Source organism: Panthera pardus, unplaced genomic scaffold (assembly GCF_024362965.1).
Source record: "Panthera pardus isolate Hobbes unplaced genomic scaffold, ASM2436296v1 HiC_scaffold_1, whole genome shotgun sequence".
NCBI classification, from domain to species: domain Eukaryota; kingdom Metazoa; phylum Chordata; class Mammalia; order Carnivora; family Felidae; genus Panthera; species Panthera pardus.
Window position 1 is genome coordinate 66,243,545 of NW_026526654.1, and position 12,923 is coordinate 66,256,467.

Here is a 12,923-nt window from a genome sequence, read left to right on the forward strand (position 1 = left end):
CTGCCTTGCTGGGATGGCTGAAGCTGCTGATAGCTAAGGGCCTGGGGCTCCCTGGTTAGGGTGCCTGGACTTCACACTGGTCCGTGCTTTTGAGGTGGAGATACTGCATACATTGTGTCTGTCAGTTCATCACCTCCAGAAAGATGTCCAGAGGCTCCCTTACCATTTGGTGGGGTTCGAGGACTGCCTCTTTTATATGCTGTTTTTAAACCGTATTTTTTTGTTTTGTTTTTCGTGCCTAAGGAGAGGGGAATCTGTTCCAGGTCCTTCAGTACTTTCCTTCCCCACTGCCGTTCACTGCATCAGGGACGGGGTAGGGGTGGGGGGGTCCCTTCCTTACCCTATCCCCATCTCTCGTGCTGTTCTCTTTCACTGTTCTTTTCTTGTGCAGAAGCTGTTCAGCTGGCCCTCTGGTCTTATTTAGGAGTAACTGCCCTGTACACAGGTGTAATTTGGTGAGTTCAGGATCTTTCGATGTCACCATCTTGGGTCAGAACCCCCCTGCTGGGTAGAATATTCTTATATTGCTTGACAGTTTTTGTTGTTGTTATTACTTTGAATATTGCACCAGTCCCTTCTGGCCTACAAAATTCCTGCTGGAAAATCTGCTTTAGACTTACATGGGTTCCTTATACATGTTTTTCTTGCTTCTTTTGAGACTCTTTCCTTGTCTTTAACTTTTGACACTAATTATAATGTGTCTCAGTGTGGGTCTCTTTGGGTTCCTTTTTGGAACTCTCTGGGACTTCTGAATCTGTATGTCTGTTTCCTTCCCCAGGATAGGGAAATTTTCAGTCATTTCTTCAAAAAAAGTTTTCTTTCTCTCTTCTCCTCTGGGACTCCTACAATATGAATGTTGGTCTGCCTGATGTCCCATAAGTTCCTAAAGCTATCTTAATTTTTTCTTTTTGCTGCTCTTATTGGATGAGTTTTACTGCCCTTTGATCTTTTCCTCTCCATCTGTTCCACTTTTGAACTCCTCTATTGTATTTTTTTTTTAGTTCAGTTATTATATTCTTCAGCTCTGTGACTTCTGTTTGCTACTTTCCTATATTTTCTATCTCCTTCTTGAAATTTTCCATTTTTGGTCCATTCTTCTCCTGAGCTCAGTTATGACCATTGTTTTGAACTCTATCAGAGGGAAATCACCTCCATTTCCTTAAATTCTCCTTCTGAGGGTTTAACTTGTTCTTTCATTGGGAACATATTCTTCTGTTCCTTCATTTTCCTTGACTTTCTATGTTGGTTTCTATGCACAGATAAAAGCACTCCCTCCCCACCTTGAAGGATTGGTCTTGTGTAGATGAAACCTACTGTTCAACCCTGCCCTAGCTCGACTCTCTCAAACATTTGTGACTTGCCAAGCAGCCCACTTTGTTTTTAGTGGTTCCCAGTAATTGAGGGTATTCTAAGATCTACCAGAGTCCCAAATGGGGAGATTTTAGCAGCACTTAGATTTAGGCTGATTGGGAACCAGACTCTAAGGCCACAGCTCTTAAAGAATGTAAATATACCTCTTTCTGGAGAAGACTAGGAGATCAGGATTTCTGTCTCCTCCCTCTGCACCGATTCCTTGGGGGGGGGGGGGGGGGGAGGCAGCCAGGTAAGAACTGTTTCTTTGCTAGTCTCTTGAACCTGTAAACACAAGCCTCTTGGCCACCAAAACCAGGCTGTAAATGGATGTCCTTTGGGCAGCAGTCACAAAAGTCAGGGCATTAGATATGTACACAAGCTGTACTCAGAGATACCCACCAGTTGGAGCAAGTGAAAGGTAGAGAGCACATGTGGCAACCACAGGTCTCCATCCCCAGAAAACACCGAAGTAGGCCCCGAGACATGCACCAAACCCAAGGCTTGTCCCTTAGATTGAAGTTCCAAGACAAGCAAATATGCCTCTTGCACAGAAAGACTTGGCATGTGTTTCAGACTGCTGTCTCTGCACAGTGCCCGGGGCGGGTAGTAGCCAGCCAAGATCCGTTCTTCCATTTGCTGTAGCCCTATGGGACCCAGGAATGCAAGCCCCGCTGGCCATCGGAGCCAGGCAATCAAGGGGCGTCCCTGGGTCACAGCCACACGAACCAGGGCACCAGACACATGTACAAGCTCCTCTAGGGGCGATACCAGTGGCCACGAGCATGGCTGTGGAAGAGCCTTAGGACAGCATTACCTCTACATCCCCACCCCCCACAACCCGTGCCAGGTCTCAGCCAAGGATTACATTTGGCTTCAAGCATGTTTAATTAGAAGACTGCCCTCAGGCCACAGTTACAAAAGATAAGCTAATAGGCCACTTACACAGAAAGATGGGGTGCTGTTGCCTCCCTGCTGTGCCCTGGGGGTGGTAGTCAGTTAAAAACCCTGTAACAACCCTGACGGTTCCCCAGTAAGCCCCACTGGCCACCAGAGCCAAGCATCAAAGAGGTGTCCTCTGAGCAGCAGTCACAGAAGTCGGGGTGCCAGATGAGTGTACAAATTGCAGATACCAGCGAGCTGGGATGAGGCAGAGCTGGCCTCCATTGTTGGGGGTTATTTCAGTAGGCCCCTAGATGTGTTTTAAATTAGGCCAACACTTTAAGATAAACAAGCCTCTTTTGTGGAAAGTCTGGACCGTTTTCAGACAGCTGCCTCTGCAGTGGGCCCGGGGATGGGTGAATCCATCTGCACCCTTTGGGGGTCTCGTGGATGAAACCCCATTGCCGTTCAAAGCTAGATGCTCTGTGGGCTTGTCAGGTGCAGGTCTTAAAAGTCAGATGCAAGATATGGAGTTCAAATTCTTCACTCCCTTGGGAGAGGCTCAGGGTTGGGCGTTCCTTCCCGATTGTGGGTCTCCGGGGCCACCTGAGTGGCTCGGTTGGTTGACCGATTGTGGGTCTCCATTCGGAGGATGGGATTTATCTCAGCCTCTCATACTTGCTTCAGTATGTTTTGTTGGTTGGTGTTGTCGTTGGTTTTTTTGCTCAATGTGTAGGAGTCCACTCGGCTAGCTTTTTGTTTTCAGAGAAAATTGCTTTGTACACAGCTGTAGATCTGTGGGAGGAGGTTGAGTTTAGGGTCCACCTTGTATTACCATCTTCAACTAGAAACCACATACCCTTTAAAATAACCAGTTGAGGTTCAGATGCTGGCTCTTCTTTCTGAGACTTAAAAGCATCACTGACCATACAGACAATCTTTACCCAACTGGACGGTAAGAAACAATGTGAGATATTCTGCCAATGGCAGAAAATGTCAAGTTAATAAAGAGAGGTCATAAAATCCTAATGTAGTTGTGGAGTAGGTAGGATAAGGAAGATAACATGCAGTTACAGAACAAAGAGAAATGACAAGCTAGATTTTGCAGCATATCAATGAACAAGGTGGGGATAGTTATACAAAATGTTTATGAAACACAAAGTTATTTATAATCAGTCAGTACAATCCTCTAAGAAATGGTCAGGATAGCTGCCAAAAAAACCGAACTGACTCAGTAATAGGTGTTTACTCTCATTTATTTTGGATTGCACACGTTCTCTTGCCAATTTATTACCAGCAGCTGGAGTCCAGTTGTGGGGTTATGGCAAATGGACAAACTTGACCCATCACTTAGAAGGCAACACACGTTCAACTGTAGAAGCAAATCAGTTCTAGCCGAGCAGCTGCTTTCATTGAGACTTTAACTGGCGTCCAAGAGCTTTTACGGAAAGCTCGGTAAAAAAAGAACTCGAAGGGTGTATGCTTGGCACTACGTAGACTATTTGAATTAAAAAAATGGAGACTTAACAGTACATTCTCACTTAATAGCTATGAATGCTGTGGCTAAGTGTGCAGAGGAATAGCGCTAAAATTTTCTTTCATAACAAAAAGATGCTCAAATCCTAAAAGGCGACACATTGTATGGCAAATTTAAGTACAGTTTTCATTCTGTAAATAAATAACCTGTGGAACATTCCTAAAGAAAACCATTATTTTCTGTTATATTCATTTCTGGGAAACAGAAGTTCTAGGACTTGAACTGTTTGTGCTATAGCAAATAATATCTACTATAATTAGGAAGTTGGTGTTTTAAAGGATATTTATTCTCCAGGGTCAGTAAGGAATTTCTTCTTTATTCAAAATACCAATTAGAAAAGGAAACAGACACCAGGAAAATCTAGTGACACTCCCATCCTCCCCCAGCTCCCCCACCACCCCCTTGCCATTTTCTTATACATGCTTTCAAAGTCATTTGAAAATAATACCATTTCCTTTGCTGGGTCAGTATCTTAAATAAGTGTACAATGAACGTTTCTTAAAATGAGCAGGAATTTTACATCAGTAGCACTGTTACCTTTAGAGGATACAAAACTGACACAGGTAACGGATTACAGTTTGAACAAAAACCTGTGAGAGCCAATGAAAAAAATTATAATTCTGACTGGTTTCCTTTATTATTGTTGTCTGCCCACACATTCTGCAGCTTGGAGTGCATTTCAAATCCTTCTAAGACTCCTCTTCATGAGTTACAGAAATATACACAGAATAAAACAGATGGTAATTTAAAAAAATTAAGTCATCTTACATATTACAGGCTAGACAGTTCAATGTAATCGAAGATGATAGCCCTGAAAAATTTGACGGTAGGATTTTAAAGTTCAGATGACATAGGTTTGTTCACTCTTGGTTTGTTTCAAGTATTACTGACCTGTATTTGAAGTCTCTCCTCAACTCCTACTGCATTATTTACTTGAGCAATAAAATGTGAAATATGAAATATGCAATGTTGATGACAAGTGTCTCAGAACATTAGGAATAAGATCAATGAAGAGCAAAGTAAATCTAGAACAAGGAAAGGTACATTTATTAAAAATAAAAACAGTAGACATTTTCTGATAACAAAACCATTTAGAATCCAAAGACATCCAATATACATTGTAACAACGCACATGTATTAAAAAAAAAAAGACCCATTAGTAAATTTTTTTTTTTTCGAACTTTAGAAAGGAAAAAAGTACTTTGGCTACCTCCTGCTGGAGGTCTGCCCCCAAACACAGCACGCAGGACCAGCATCCGCCTTCAAGAGCTCTGCACTGCAGTGTGCGTTCATTCCGTGAACACAACGTTTCTGAATAAAATCTATTTCTGTCGGGATGATCCAGAACATAAGTCAGTGGCTCCATTTCATAAAAAATATTCATAGGCTGCATGAGCAGTGGCAACCGTTTTTCCAAAATCTTCAGTTTTAACAAAAAGTACAGAATAAACTAAATCTAGATGTTTTCACATTATTTCACATGAATATCAAGTACTGTGTAAAAATCTATGTAAAACCTTAAGTTAGCCAAAACTAGTGTCTTTAAACTTTAGATCAAAGTTGTTCTTCACCCTTTTACCATGCCTGATAAATCTTTTCTGCCTTTGTTATGAATAATGTTTGTCAAACCAAAGAACTCTGAAAAAGAATGTGTAATCTTGAAGGAAGAGAGTACCAAAAATGTCATTTGACTTCAGTCCTAAGACACACACAGTTCCTGCTGGACAGTGGACTGCGAGAGTTTACTATCTTCAGTCTTCTCATGTCCTGGGGCATGACAAGCAGTCTTCTTCTTAAATAACCGAAGACTCAATCGCAGTAATTCATTGTCTACCACTGGAGCACTTGTGTAAGCCTGTTTCACGGTGCCCTATTTGAAGAAAACAAAAACAAATTTTAAAAGATGAGGGGTGCCTGGGTGGCTCAGTCGGTTAAGCGTCTGACTTCGGCTCAGGTCATGTTCTCACGGTCTGTGAGTTCGAGCCCCGCGTCAGGCTCTGTGCTGACAGCTCAGGGCCTGGAGCCTGCTTCAGATTCTGTGTCTCCCTCTCTCTGACCCTCTCCTGTTCATGCTCTCTCGCTGTCTCAAAAACAAACATTAAAAAAATTAATGTATGCTACGAGTTGACAAAGGCAGGTTAACCTCTAACAAAAATATTAAAGTGACAAGTTTGTCTTGAAATATCCATCCCAAATTAATTTTTCTTAAGAAATGTTTTCGGATTCAAGAAATTTAGAAAAGAAAGCTTTGAGGGGCATCTCTTGCCTAAAGTTGGCATCTACAACAATCCCTGACAGGTCATCAACGAGTTTTTATTTCCAATGACAAAACAAACAGCAATCACTGCACGTTTTTGAACATGTTGAAATGAAATCTCTTATATAGGGCTGAACACTAATTCAATCTTACTTTACATGACAGCAAATCTCTTATATAGGGCTGTACGCTAATTCAATCTTACTTTACATGACAGCCTTTCGAACCTCTGAGGAGAAGCACTTGCACTCCTTTCTGGTCTGTCCATGTTCTGTCTGTAGAACGTGGGCTCCAGGAGTGAACAAATTCTCTAGAAGACAGCTGATCACTGCAGTCCACTGAGAAAGTACTACCGCCCTTCTGTTAAAATGCTTATCTCTATTACTGCAATTTAAGGCCACATTAGCATTTTTGGAAGTTGTCATAAAATTTTGTTAAATGTTCTCCAAGTGTGTTCATAAATGAAAGAAGGTAAGATTTGACTATCTTGGGCATTCTGCCATTTCTCTTCCTTCTAGGATCCTTAAAAGAACAGTGGTTCCTCGATTACATGTGCGTTGAAAAATATACATGTTGTGATACAGAAAACTGACTTTTTATGCGTAGTTCTGTGTTGACACTTGGGTACTGATTCACATAACCATGACCACAATCAGAATAGAGAAGTTTCATCGTTCAGAAAACTCCCTTTGTGTTCACACCCTCTCCCCAACTCTAACCCCTGGCAATCAGTGATAGGGTCTCTGTGATTGCTTTGCCGTTTCCAGAACATCAAATAAATGGAATCGTACACTATATGATCTTTAGAGACTTGTTTCTTTCAGTATCGTGTTTTTGAGATTAATCCATATTGTTGATAGTACTTACTGACAGTTTGGCTATTTTTTCTTATAAATTAGTAACCGGTTATACAGATGCGTCCTAGTTTATCAATTAGCTACATAAAGAACACTGGGGTTGTTTCCAGTTTTTGGAGATTATGAATAGACCTGCTATAAGCTACTGTGGACAGGTTTTTATATGAATGTAAGTTTTCATTTTTCGAAGGTAAAAACCTGGCAATAGGGATTACTGGGTCATAGAGTGAATATTCATTTCCCCAAACAACCACACTGTGTTCCCACGTGGTGTATCATTTTGCATTCTCACCGGGAACACATGGTAGTTCCAACTGCTCTACATCCTTGCCACGGGGTTCGTTGCTGTTGGTTTTTAGCTACTGTAACAGGGTCACAATGGTATCTCATTTAATTTTTAATCTGCATTTGTTAATGGCTCAAAATGTTAAACATCTTCTCATGGGCTTATTCACATATCCTCTTTGGTGAACTGTCCATTCAAGTGTTGCCCATTTAAAAAAATTGGATTGCTTTTTTTTTTTTTACTGTGAACTTTTCAGAGTCCTTTACACATTCTAGATATAAGTCCTTTCCCCAAAAAGTGGTGTCCAGGTATTTTCTCTCAGTATCCTGGTCTTTTCAGTCTTCATCTCTTTCACAGAAGTTGTACATTTTGATGAAGAACAGGTATGTCAAAATAAAAAGTTCAATTAAAAAAACAACCCATTTTTAGATCCCCCCCCCCACCCCCCGCCAGATTAGTCCTACTTGTGTGGGTTTATGGGTTTATTTCTGGACTCTGTACCATTGGTTTTGGTGTGTGTCATCTCTGGTGCCAGGACCACATTATCCTGAGTACTGTGGCTTTACAGGCAGTCTTAAAACTGGGAACTTTGAGTCCTTCAACTGTATTCATCTTTTTAAACAACTATTCTGTGTATTCTAGTTGCTTTGACTTTCCATGTAAACTTGAGAATCTGTTATCTTAAAAAAACCACTGCTGCAATTTTGCTGGATTGTGTTAAATCTGCAGATCCATTTGGGGAAAATTACAATCTTAACTATATGGAGTCTTCCAATCCATGAACAAGATGTACGTCTCCATTATTCAGGTCATCTTTGATTTTTTATGTCAGGGTCTCATAGTTCTCAGCACACAGACCCTGCACCATGTTCTGTTAGATTTGTATCTAAGTACTTTTTGCTGGGGAGCCACTAAAAAGTATTTCCTACCTTTCAGTTCCCAGGTGTTTCTATACACTGTTAGTATATGGAAATCCAATTGCTTTGCGCATGCTCTGTATCCTGTGGCCTTGTTACACTCTTAAGTTCTGAGAGTGTTTCTGATAAATTCCTTGAAAACTTTCATGTAGGCAATCATCTTGTCTGTAAATACAGTTTTACCTCTTCTTTTCCAATCTGTATGCCTTCTACTTCCTTTTCTTATTGAACTGGCTAGAACTCCCAGTAAAATGTGGAACAGGGGTAGTGAGAATGGACAGCCTTGCCTCGTTCTGACCTCTCCGGGAAATATTTCAAACTTTTACCCTTAAGTACGATGTTAGCTACAGGTTTTTGGAGATGCGAGTCAAGACTCTTTCTTATTCCAGCTTACTAAGAATTTTTATTGCATAGGAATGCTGATTCTTCTCAAGTGTTTTTTTTCTGCATCAATTGACAGGATTAGGTATTTTTTCTTCTTGGTCTGTCGATATGTGGATTACACTGAATAATTTTAGAATACTAAACTAGCATATTAAACCAGCCTTTCACTCTGAGGATAAATGGTATTTGGTCACGGTGCAGTACTCCTTTTATATATTGCTGGATTTGATTTACAAGTTTTGAGGATTTTTTATGTGTATGCTCATGAGTGATACAGATCGGTAGTTTTCTTGTGATGTCTTACTCTGGTTTTGATATCCAAGTAGCTGTTGTCCTCATAAAATGAGTTGGGAAGGATTCCTGTCTCTTCAATTTTCTGGAAGAAATTATGTAGAATTGGTGTTATTTCTAACTTAAACATTTGGTAGATTTTGCCAGTGAAACCATCTGAGAGTGGAGGCTTCTTTTCCAATAAAAACCAGACCAAAGCAAACCGACACAGACGATTCAAAGATGCTTGTGGATTTTAGAGCAATTGATCCATTTCTCCTAAACTGTCGAATTTATGTGCATAGAGCTGTTTACAGTATTATCCTTTTAATATCTATGAGACTTGGATTAGTTTTTTTCATCTCTTCAGAATTTTTCTACTAATTTCTTGTGGTATTCCTTCCTTCCTTCTGCCTGCTACCAGTTCTATACATTCTTTTAATACTACAATACTCAGCTGAGACTTCAGCTCATTTAAAGTGTTCTTCAGCCAAGTGTTCTCTTGGTATCCTTAAACTATCTTTTCTGATATAATTTATATATTTTAAAAATCATTCTCTAAATAAAGAGCATGCCAAAATATGAGTTCACTGGCTTTCCACTTTTTTTCATCTTCTGATAAGAAGTACCATTTTCCTTGATGAGTGGTCCTATTCTGTATTTTGCTTTTACAGTCCTATATATTTTAATTTTCTTAACATCTTTCACGAGGCTCTCTTATATCTGAAATTAATTTTTCTTCAGTTGGGTCTCTTCAGGTTTTGTGTGAAAATTTTTAACGCTGAGCAATCAGAAAAGCTCACAATGCTTTCTTCAGGTGGATCATTTAAGACATTAATACTGTGCCACTATAACTTTTTATAACATGTCACATGCTAGTTAATGGTCTGTGCCCTGTACTGAAGGATTACAAGGTTCTGACAATGGCTCTCAAGGAGAATTCTGCAAGGGCGTTTTTGGTTGTCACCATTTCTGAGAGGCGCTATGGCATATTAGAGGAGGAACTGGGGAATGTTACAATATATTTTTTACGAAAAGGAGGCAGGATTCTGGTGAGACTGCAAAACACGCAGCCTTTTTCAACCCAAGTCCTCTCCTTGAGCAAACAGAAAAATTTTCAACTTCAACGCCTGAGGATGGAAGCAAGTCGTACCATTCCAGACACTTACAAGAGAAGCTGACCCATTACATACGTGCTTCAAGGCTCACTAGGACTCAATTCTCTTAGGGACATTTCCAGCTGAGAAAAGCTGCAAGGAGAAATGGGCACCTAGGCAACAGCATGAGGAGAAAACTAAGTAGTACATGAAGTACATGAAATGGGAGTGCAGAGGAGAAGGATTGTAGCAACTCTGTCAGGAGTGATTCTGAGCCAGGCCTTGAACTAGGGAAGACTTTAAAAGCTTCCTATTCCTTGTATCTGTTTCCATTTTAATCGCTGCAGTTGAGTTCATCCCTCTGTTTTTCATGAATTTAATTTCTTCTGCAAATGCGAATCTTTTTCTTTAGCAATGTTGTTTTAAATGTCCCCAGGTAAAAAGCTAATGAAAGTTTCTCTAACCTTTTAAACCAACTCTCTTAGGCTTTTTAAAGTTTAGACATTTTCAATTTCTCATGACCAGATCTCTTCCAAATCTAATTTCTATTTTATGTTTTATTTTATTCTTCTTAAGTAAATGCTTACATACACTCACCTGTATTTATTTCCTTTCTTCTGGCTTGGTACATTCTCATAGACACTATTTCTTCCTAGAAATATCCTCACCACTCTGTGTCTGGAAAACTTTTTTCTCTGATGTTCAGTTTAGATAATAAAACATACTAGAAATTTACTTAGAGAAACTTTTCACAAATTAAAACGTTTCACAGAAAGAGACTATTTAAAACTCTTTATGCATCAAATTTTGAATAACAAATTGCTATTCGACACAAACGTTCATCAATACTCTTGAAGTAAAATGAAAACCATTACAAAATAGAATTCTTCTTTCTCCATGTGTAAAAGACTAGGAAACCAAACTCCTAAAAGCAGATAATGAGACCTTAATCTCACCTTAAAGCAATCAAATGAAAAATATACCATCCATACTTTCCAAGGAAACAGTACCTTCTCATTTTTAACAAGCTGCTTCCGGATTGCTGAATCCCGTCTGAAGCATAACGCTTTACAACAGGGCCCAAGATTACTAAGAAGACTTGCTCGCTCTTCTTTTCGTAGTAATGCAGCCATGTTGAGAGCCCCCAGTTCATGTTCAAAAAGACTGTCTGCATCTTTCAATAAAAACAAACAGGCATTAAGTTTTCCTAAAATAGGAAAGTGTTGCTGGCCGCTTACATATTCCATTAAGTTTATCATAATGCTGGTGAAAATTATTTTATATTAAAGGCATATATACTTTATTAGGTCACAAAACACGTCTCAATGCATTTAAGAGAATTGAAATCCTATCCTGCATCTTTTCAGAACATGAAAGTATAAAACTAGAAATTAATTACAAGAAAAAAACCACAAACACATAAGGCTAAACAACATGCTACTAAAAACAACCAATGGGTTAACAAAGAAATAGGAAAAAAAAAAAATACATGGAGACAAATGAAAACAAAAACACAACAGTCCAGCATCTTGGGGACACAGCAAAAGCAGTTCTCAGAGGGAAACTTATAGCAATACAGGGCTATGTTAAGAAACAAAAATCTCAATCCAACCTTGCACCTAAAGGAATTAGAAAAAGAACAACGCCCAAGGTGAGTAGAAGGAAAGAAATCATAAATATCACGGCAATGACAGAGACTAAAAAGATCAATAGAAAAGATGAATGAAACCAAAGGCTGGTTCTCAGTAAGAGAGAAACAAAACTGAGAGTCATCAAGAAAAAAAATGACAAATAAATGTAACAGAAATGAGAAGTAACAAGAAACATTACAGAAATACAAAGGATAACAGAGTACTATGGACAACCTAGAAGAAATAGGATCTGAACAGACCTATTGCTAGTAACAAAACTGAAGTGATAATCAAAAACTCCCAACCAAAAGTCTAGAACCAGGTGAATTCTATCAAACGCTTGTTAATAAGTTAATACCATGTCACCTCAAACTATTCCCCCCAAAATAGGAAGGAAAGCTTCCAAACACATTCTATGAGGCTAGCATTACCCTGATATCAAAACCAGACTAAGACACCACAAAACAACAAAACCATAGGCTAATATTTCTGATGAACACAGATGTAAAAGTCCTCAACAAAATATTAGGAAACCACATTCAACAACACATTAAAAGGACCGTTCATCACAATTCAGGGGGATTAATTCCAGAGATCCAAGATGGTTCAATATGCAAATCAATCAATAGGATATACCACATTAACCAAACTAAGGATAAAAATCGTATTACCTCATGGGTGAGGAAAAAGCATTTGACAAAACTGAACAGCTGCTCACGATAAAAACTCAACAAAGTGGGTTTAGAGGGAACGTACCATAACATTAAAAAGGCCATATATGAGCAACCCACAGCTAACCTCATACTCAATGATGAAAAACTGAGAGCTTTCCCTCTAGGATCAGGAACAAGACAAGGATGCCCACTCTTGCCACTTTTATTCAGCACGGTACTGGAAGTTCTAGCCACAGACCGGAAAAAGAAATAAAAGGCATCCAAATTGGTAGAAAGTAGTAAAACTGTCACTGTTTGCAGATGGCATGATACAGTACACAGAAAATCCTAAAGACTCCACCAAAAAACTCCTAGAGGTAATAAATGAATTCTGTAAAGTTACAAGAAACAAAGTTAATTTCCCGAAATCGGTTGCATTTCTGTACTCTAATAATGAAGTAACAGAGAAATTAAGAAAACAACGCTGCTTAAAATTGTACCCAAAATAATAAAATACCTAGGAATAAACTTAACCACAGAGGTGAAAGACCTTTACTCTGAAAACTATAAAACACTGATGAAAGAAACTGAAGATACAAACAAATGCAAACACACACCACGCTCATGGATTGGAAGAATACTGTTAAAATGTCCACACTACCGAAAGCACACTACAGACACAATGCAACTGCTATCAAAATATCAATAATGTCCATAAAACTAGAATAAACAATCTTACAATTTGTATGAACCACACAAGACCCCAAATAGACAAAGCAATCTTGGCGGAAAAAGAACAGTG

General features: G+C 39.2%; 1 protein-coding gene across 9 annotated transcripts in view; it reads right to left on the reverse strand.

Annotated features, from left to right (window-relative positions):
- Nucleotides 1-4,793: 4,793 nt before the first annotated feature.
- Nucleotides 4,794-12,923, reverse strand: part of ZC3H13 (zinc finger CCCH-type containing 13) — a 96,234-nt gene continuing 88,104 nt past the window's right edge. For all 9 annotated transcript variants that reach the window (XM_019447531.2, XM_019447532.2, XM_019447530.2 and 6 more), the window contains 2 exons: nucleotides 10,848-11,011; nucleotides 4,794-5,639 (listed from right to left, as the gene is read on the reverse strand). In XM_019447531.2, coding sequence (XP_019303076.2) covers nucleotides 5,469-5,639; nucleotides 10,848-11,011 — 335 coding nt within the window. In that variant the 3' untranslated portion in view covers nucleotides 4,794-5,468. The remainder of the gene's footprint in view (nucleotides 5,640-10,847; nucleotides 11,012-12,923) is intronic.